This window comes from Trichechus manatus, unplaced genomic scaffold, assembly GCF_000243295.1.
Source record: "Trichechus manatus latirostris isolate Lorelei unplaced genomic scaffold, TriManLat1.0 scaffold00074, whole genome shotgun sequence".
Classification (NCBI taxonomy): domain Eukaryota; kingdom Metazoa; phylum Chordata; class Mammalia; order Sirenia; family Trichechidae; genus Trichechus; species Trichechus manatus.
This window is the reverse complement of record NW_004444010.1, coordinates 7704091-7712732: the sequence shown is the minus strand read 5'-3', so window position 1 is coordinate 7712732 and position 8642 is coordinate 7704091. Positions and strand designations below refer to the sequence as shown.

The following is an 8642-nucleotide window of genomic DNA, read 5'->3' as shown; positions in this document are numbered from 1 at the left end:
AGCTTCTGTCCAGAGGTGAGAGGGGAAGGCAGAGAGGGTTAGGAGCTGGGTGAATGGACATGGGGAATTGGGTGGAAAGGAGAAGTGTGCTGTCTCATTATGGGGAGAGCAATTAGGGTCACATAACAATGTATGTACAAATTTTTGTATGGGAGACTAACTTGAAATGTAAACTTCATGTAAACTACAACAATAAAGAAGTAAAATAAGATTAAAAAGGTGCATTTAACTCCGTGTTTATTTCTAATGAAGATGTTTTCCCAGGCCTACTAAATCTGTTAAATAACTTATTATAAAAATATAACATGTGTTGTGAAAGTAATAAATTGCCTCTGACTTGTGGCACAAATTCCTAGTAGGAATTGTTGAATAATTCGCTACAAGGAAAAGGAAGAAATTCTAATTGCTTTTTTTTTTAAACCATCTTTGCAGAGTAAAAAGGCATAAGAAACAAATGCATAAAAATCATCTTTTTTTCTTGGTAGAAATGGAAACTTTAGAAGACCATCCAGTATTCAATCCAGCCATAAAGATTTTGCATCAGCAGAATGAAAAGAAAAAACCTCTTTTGGCTACAGAAGGGGGAAGTGCTTTGAACTTTAATTTATTTGAAAAATCTGCAGCTGCTACTGAAGAAGGGAAAGGTAAAATGAAAGGAAATTGGTCCAGAGTATAATTTGTAAATTGTATATATATAGTTGTGGAATGTACGTTACCTTGCATTCTGACAATTTTCATAATATGGCAGTAAAGTGAGGCTTCCACAGGCTGTCTTAGAAAAGTAGTAACAATTATAACTTGTCTAGCATTTTGTAATTTTAAATATCTTGCCTCAGGTTCATCTCTCTCCAGCTCATTCTCCATATTTGTGCCAGAGTTATCTTTCTGTAACACAGATCTAAATGTGAGTTTTCTGTTAAAAATCTTTAATAATGCCAGACCCACTGACATCAGTAACAAATTCACACCCTCTTATGTGGCGTTCAAGATCCTTTGCAGTCTGCCATAATCTACCTTTCCACCCTATTGCCAGCTCCTCCCAACTATGTACTCCAGCCACATCATTCTTTAAAACATATGTTGCTTCATGACTCCATGATTTTGCTCATCCTGTTACCCCCTAATTGGCCAACTTTTCCCTCACTTCAAAGCTCAACTCAACAGCACCCCTTCTTTAAGCAGTTCCTAACTGCTGCCGTGCCATCAAATGTAAGTAATGGTGTGTGCTTCATTGTCTGTGTGACCATGTAGATTATTGATAAGCTAGTATAATGTTTATCAGCCTATAATATAGTTAGTCTAATCTGACACTAAAGTGTCGGTTCGTTTAGGGGTTATGTCTTATTCATTCTCAATCTTTAGTATTGGCTCAGCTTGATGCCTCATACGGTAGTTACTTAGTAAATGTTTGTTAAGTGACTCTAGATAGCTATAAATACAATTTTATTTTTTCATTCTTTTAACAAATATTGAATCTTTATTGTGTATAATGTCAGGTGCTGTGTGTACAATAATGAACAAAATAACAGTCTTAGCCTTCTTCAAGTGTGCAGTTTAGTAGGGAAGATAAGCTGGCTTCTTATAATAGAGATTAACAAGGGGGCTTAATTTGGATTGGGGAGACCTTGCTTATTACACTTGCGTTGAGATCTGACAGACAAACTGTGGAAAAAAACCTTCCAAGCAGGGAGACAGTACCTTGGAAGTCTAAGGTGGGAAGGAGCTTAGAGTAACACTATTGATCAAAACTTTCTGCAGTGATGAAAATGTTCTGTATCTGCACTGTCCAAAGTGGTAGCCACTAGCCAAATGTGAGTACTGAGCACTTGAAATCTGACTAATGCAAATAAGAAACTGAATTTTTTAATTTAAATAAGCACATGTGGTTAGTGGCTACCATATTGGGCAAGGCAGGCTTAGAGCATTTGACGAATTGATTAATGGCCAGTGGCTACAGCATAGTGAGCATGAAGGAAAAGTGACAAGAGATAGGCAGAGATGAGCCATGGCAGTAGTAAGAAATTTGGGCTTTATTTTATGTCTAACAGGTAGCCATTCATGGTGGTGGTAGCCACAGCTGTTAAGTAGAGAAATGACACCTGATTTATAGTTTTTCAAAAGATTGCACTACCTACAGGGTACCCTACCAAACATAATTCAGAGAATCCTAAATAATGCATTGCATGGGTAGTATCTTAGATATTTTACAAAATATATGAATTCCTCAAGATAATTTTTTTTAAAAGTTTCAGGATTTTCCATGGTTCTATCCAGCAAAAGGATTTCCTTATATCACTTACAGAAGAGCAAGCCTTCCTATCTGTCCTTTCTTCTAAAAATGCTGTTCCCAAAAGTGAGGGTGCTTTGATCACTCGAAAGAGACTTTATATTACTACATGACCATTTTTAAAGAACCAATCTTTGTCTACCATTTTAGATAAAAAGAAAGAACCTCATGATGTAAGAAATTTTGACTATACTGCTCGAAGCTGGACTGGAAAATCTCCCAAACAATTTCTGATTGATTGGGTCAGGAAGAATCTTCCCAAGAGTCCAAATCCTTCCTTTGAAAAAGTTCCAGTAGGTAGATACTGGAAATGTAGGTATGTTTTTCTGAATAACTGAATGAACTTTCAGAAAAATGTAAGAGAAAAATCTTTTTGTTTCCTTGAATTAAGTAACTCGGCTGCTAACCCCCAACTGCTCCTCAAGACAAAAGACCTGACGATCTGCTCCTGCTCCGGTAAAGATTATAGCCTAGGAAACCCTATGGGGCAGTTCTCCTCTGTCCTTTAGGGTCACTGTGAGTCGTAATGGACTCAACAGCACACAACAAAGTATACCTTTAGGAAACTCTCTAATTCCACATCTCAGGTTGATAGTGCTTACAAATTATCGTCTAGTACAATGCCTTCAATGGAAGTATTTAATTTAAATGATTAATGTAAGTTTAAGTTCAGTGTTAATAAAATCCTGACTTTTTTACTTCATCAATTTTATTTTAAAATTTTATCTTTTCTTCTTTGTAGGGTGAGGGTAATCAAGTCTGAAGATGATGTCCTGGTAGCATGTCCTACAATTTTAACAGAGGATAGCATGCAAGCTCAGCACCTGGGAGCTACTTTAGCCCTTTATCGTTTAGTGAAAGGGCAGGTGAGACCTTTTACAGCTAAATCCTTCAAAAATCATTTGTGGAGTAATGGGTATACTTTATTTTGGGAGGTAAAACTATCTGCATATGGAAGGTAGTATTTGATTATGCTTTTCGTGCCAAGTTTCTTTGTACTGAGTGCTTCTTCACTCAAAATTTTGGCTTCCTGTCACCTCTCAACATAGCTCAATCTTTCTCTGCTTCTTAGACTAGAGATTGGAAAGACACGATTTGATTAGTTAGCAGCAGAGCACTTAACCACTGTGCTACCAGAACTCCTAAAAGTTTTGGTAGGGTTTTTGAATTTAGGAGAATTTTTAAATAGCTTGTTTTCCTTTAATGTTATATTAACTTTTCAACTTAAAAAAATTATAGACATTGGTTTCAGTTTAAAATTTTAGTTTATATTAACTATAAGCTTCCAGATTAAGATTAGGTACTACTAAAGGAGGTTCTTTAAGAGAATACAATGCTAGTTTTGAAAAATATTGATTGTCAGCATTTTCTTTTCAGTGAATGTGTCCTATGTATCTTTCTTACGGGAAATTTAGAACCACTGAAATTTTTAGACACTGATTAAGTAGAAGTCCAAACGTTAGTTTTTTCCAATTTCAGCCAGTGAAAGTTCTTTATTTCCCTTCATTTAGCAAAATAAGGGATCATAAACTGAGCCTACTTGACAGATATGCCTATCAGTGTCAGAGAAATAATCGTGGGCTCTTTTATAGCACAGAATTAGGATAACTCAGATTTCATCTAATGTAGTTCATTTAAAACACTTCAACCTGTAATGTTAGGCAACTGCCAGAATCTCAAAGGAAACTTTGTAGTAAGTTTCCAGTATGTTTTAGAAATGCTTTATGGTTCATTTACATATTTGTATAGCACCACTGCAGGGGAAAAAAATAGTAATAGTAACATTTACTCAGTAGTTTACTGTGTTCCAGGAATAAGTACTTAACATGTATTAACTTGCTTAACCTCACCAAATGTCTACGATGAAGGTACTATTATTATCCCCATTTTACAAATGCAGAAACAGAGATGGGGTTAAGTTACTTACCCAAGGTCACATAGCTAGCAAGTCCAGAAGCCTGAATATGATATGCTCTTTATAAAGTTGCATCATATGCATGTACATTTTATATTAAATAACTTCCTAGTTTAAGAGACATACAAATTACATTGACTATTGTAGTATCCAATAGTTAATGAAAACAACGTACTACTGTTTTTTTCCTCTACAGTCAGTTCATCAGTTACTTCCTCCCACTTACCGAGATGTTTGGCTAGAGTGGAGTGATGCGGAAAAGAAAAAGGAAGAATTAAGTAAAATGGAAAGCAATAAACCACGTGATCTTTTTATTGCCAGACTTCTGAATAAACTGAAACTGCAGCAGCAGCAACAACAACAGCATTCTAATAGTAAGCGAGAAAATTCTGAAGATCCTGAAGAATCTTGGGAAAATTTGGTTTCTGATGAGGATTTTTCTGCACTGTCCGTGGAATCAGCAAATGCAGAAGATTTGGAACCTGTCAGAAACCTTTTCAGAAAGTTACAAAGCACACCTAAGTATCAGAGACTCCTAAAGGAAAGGCAGCAGTTACCCGTCTTCAAACACCGGAATTCGATTGTTGAAACCCTAAAGAGGCACCGGGTAGTGGTTGTGGCAGGTGAAACCGGGAGTGGTAAAAGTACTCAAGTACCACATTTTCTGTTGGAAGATTTGCTTCTAAATGAATGGGCAACAAGTAAATGTAACATTGTCTGTACCCAGCCCCGAAGAATCTCAGCAGTGAGTTTAGCCACAAGAGTATGTGAAGAACTGGGCTGTGAAAATGGTCCTGGAGGAAGGGTAAGATGGTGTTCATCTCCACTTTAGTGAATGGTGACCTTACGCATCTTTGTTCTTGGGAGCCAAATGGAACCTGCATCATATATGAAGTTTGGCTGTGACTGGTTGCTCGATAGCATATTTCAGGCACTCTTCAAATGTTTTATTTGAAAGATACGGTATTATGTCACTGTCCTTCATATGAAAAGAGTTATTAGCAATTCTGTCATTAGATTCTCAGATAAAAGAAAAAAATATATTCAGTTTAATAATTGACTATTCAAATATGTTACATACTACACTGAATATTCAAAGAATTTGGACAAATACAAATTTGCCTCTAATATCATCATATCTCAAATTTTTGCAAACTTTTTCTGTGGGATGTATTCCTAAGAGGTTTTCAGTAATTCTTTTCAATGAGTAGAAGGGGGAAAGAATGTAAAAGAAAATGCTAGATTATTTTCAAACTCTGTATTTAAAAAAACAAAAAGAGGCAAAAGTACTTAAACAGCTGTTGTCATGCATTTTGCCATGCCAAGCAAATACAAAACTGGCCAAGCCTTAACCAGAGTGATAAGATTGGTTAGAACCAAATATAGTGAATTCCCAGTTCATATAACTCAGTTTAATTAGAATTTGAATTGTTCTTTCTGGATATGGTATTTAATATTTTTGTCTCCATCCTTAAGATGGGTACCCTTTCATTAAAAATTTTTTATTTGGCTAATTTTCTGGATTTCTCTCGAGGACTAAAAGACACAGTTTCTGCCTTCGAAGGGACTTATGTTAAGGGGATGGCAGACATGTACACAAAACAAAGGAATGACTGAAGGGGTAGGAAAGAAAATGTGATGGGAGTAGATATGGCTTCAGGATTCCCATTAGGAATCACTGGTATGATATCAGCTGCTCTTTAATGGTAGTGAGTCTGACAGGAGTTTGGTAGGAGAGTAGATTGTGGGAGCTGCTATAAAATTCTGTTCCTGAGTACCTCAGTAGTTCATTCCAAGATAACTTAAGAAATCAACATTTATTAGTGTTTCCTAATCATATTAATGATACTTGAAACAGATTGAACAGCCTTCTGTCTCAGCATCTTAAAAAGAACAAAGATTTTTTTTTGTTTAAAATTACCAAAACAAATTTTACAATTTTCTATAACTGAAGACCATGAAAAAATAATTTAGATAATAATAATAAATTGCACTGTGAAGATTTACTTAAACTTCTGCACCTATTAGGCAGATCAGTACCTGTGCTTCACTTATTAAAGCTTGTTTCCCAGATCACTTGTGAGAAATTAATCTCAGCGTTGTGTTCTCCCTTCAGAATTCCTTGTGTGGATATCAGATCCGAATGGAATCTCGAGCTAGTGAATCTACCAGGCTACTCTATTGTACAACAGGGGTTTTGCTAAGAAAACTTCAAGAAGATGGTCTTCTAAGTAATGTGTCTCATGTTATTGTAGATGAGGTGAGTAGATTCTCTAGTTGTGTCCAGATAAGTTCTAAAGATTTTTGTATTAAAAAGATGTTACTAATACTAGCTAACATATTTTTTGTGCTTACTAAATGCCAGACACTTGATGTATTATAATTTATTTAATTTCCTCTAACAAATGTCTCATTTAATAAATATTGTGTAATATATGTTATATACTAGATGCCCTTCTAAGCTCTTTGTACATGTTAATTCATTTAATTCTCCCAGCAACCCAATAAAGTAGATATTATTATCTCTATTTTACAGTTGAGGAAACTGAAGCACAGAGAGGTCAAATAACTTGCCCAAGGTCACACAGTCAGTAAGTTCTGTAGCTGGGGGTTCAAATACAGGCAATCTGGCTCTAATCTGTGCTTTTACCACTACACTATTTCTCAACTACTACATTTAGTTGTTAAAGGATCTTTGTTAATTCTTACCAAAGACAAGGAGTTTTCATCCATATGTCATTTTCTTTATAGCCATACCCCTACTTGAATCATACTTGAATGCACATTTAATTGCATTATGCACAAACTTCCACATTAGAATTATTTTAAATGGCATACTAGCCTAATGTAGGTAAACTGATTTGCTTTGTACATAATTTTTCAAAAAGATGTATGATATGTAACATTTTTGTTATTCAGAAAATATTCTTCTAAATTTTCCCTGATGTAACATTTTGTGAATGTCTGTTATTTCATTAAGTTTGGAAAGCAGTAGTGAGAGTTTAGTCATGCACTGATTTTCAATTGACTCATATAGACTACTGAATTATTTTCTTTAAGTTAGAAAACACTAGACATTTAGGAAGGTAGAAAAATGAAAATAAAAAATTATCTATAATCTCATGACCCAGAAAAAATCAATGTTAACATTTAATTTTATTACCTTCCATTATTTTTGTGTAATGTGTTTATATATGTATGTATATTTATTTTATAATTCATTCACATCATTGGACATTCTGCAAAAATATGATTTTTTAATGGCTTTATGGTAGTATATAATTTGGATGTCCCACAATTTATTTAACCATTTTCTTGTTTAACAAGTTTAGATTAAAACAATTTTCTTGTAACATTCTTAATGTAAATATACTGACATTTTGGTATGATCTTTATCCTGATTTGGGGTTTACAAAACATGGTTACAGTATATATATAACACACTTGTTCTTTGTAAAATAAACAATTTGTAAAATAATCTCATTACTATTTTAGTAATAGATAAGTGGTAGGGATAAATTTTTATATAAGGGGTCTTTATTCCTTAATAGAGGAGAAAGTTATACAATTATTACTGAGATGTCAAAGAGAAAGAGGATGGTTGACTGCTTGAGCAAGCCCATGGAGTAACTGCTTGTTGGGGCTCACAATTGTGGCTTTGCATGGCCAACACCTCGATTTTATCAGTATCCTCAAGGGTCAACAGATCAGTGATAAGACAAAACAATAATTCCCCTATTAATGAGAAATTTTATTTTACTGCTGAGTAAGCTGCAATATTTATATAAACCAGTCAGTAAGTTCTCTTGCAATCCCAAATTATTACCATAAAAGTGCTTGGTAATTATAGATTAGGGCAAACCCTAATTTAGCAGTTAGACCAACTTCAGGAAGCCATCTTCATTGATGGTTTAGTATTAACAATCTGTAGATGTGATTTACTGAATTGTGCTTCTGTGTGATACCATCAACTTCTTGAACAATGCAGTAAGAAGAAGCCCAGTGAAATTCGTCATTAGGTTAAATGTAAGGATGTAAGAGGAGTGCTGGGACAGAATTCATTGTATTACACAGGATTCTCTTTACGAAGATACTCCGGATATCACTCTTCCTTCCGGCCTTATTATTAGGAATAGTTGTTGGATTTGTTCTAGTTTATGGTCAGTGTGTGAATTAAGGAACTTTTCCTGCTGGCTGCTGCTAAGCTTACAACTAACATTTTTTGATCAGCAGTTTGAAACCACCAGTGGCTCCGTGGGAGAAAGATGTGACAGTCTGCTTCCATAGAGATTTACAGCTTCAGAATCCCTATGGGGTTGCTATGAGTCAGAATCGACTCAATGGCAGTGGGTGTTTAAATATATATATATATGTATGTATGTATGTATACACACACACACACCCACACACCCACACACCCACACACCCACCCACACACAC

At 35.0% G+C, this 8642-nt stretch overlaps 1 protein-coding gene across 2 annotated transcripts in view; it reads left to right on the top strand.

Annotated features, from left to right (window-relative positions):
- DHX29 (DExH-box helicase 29) overlaps positions 1-8642 on the top strand; it is a 62142-nt gene that overhangs the window by 20929 nt on the left and 32571 nt on the right. For both annotated transcript variants that reach the window (XM_004380468.2, XM_023734976.1), the window contains exons 8-12: positions 486-644; positions 2438-2603; positions 3030-3153; positions 4399-5007; positions 6319-6462. In XM_004380468.2, coding sequence (XP_004380525.1) covers positions 486-644; positions 2438-2603; positions 3030-3153; positions 4399-5007; positions 6319-6462 — 1202 coding nt within the window. The remainder of the gene's footprint in view (positions 1-485; positions 645-2437; positions 2604-3029; positions 3154-4398; positions 5008-6318; positions 6463-8642) is intronic.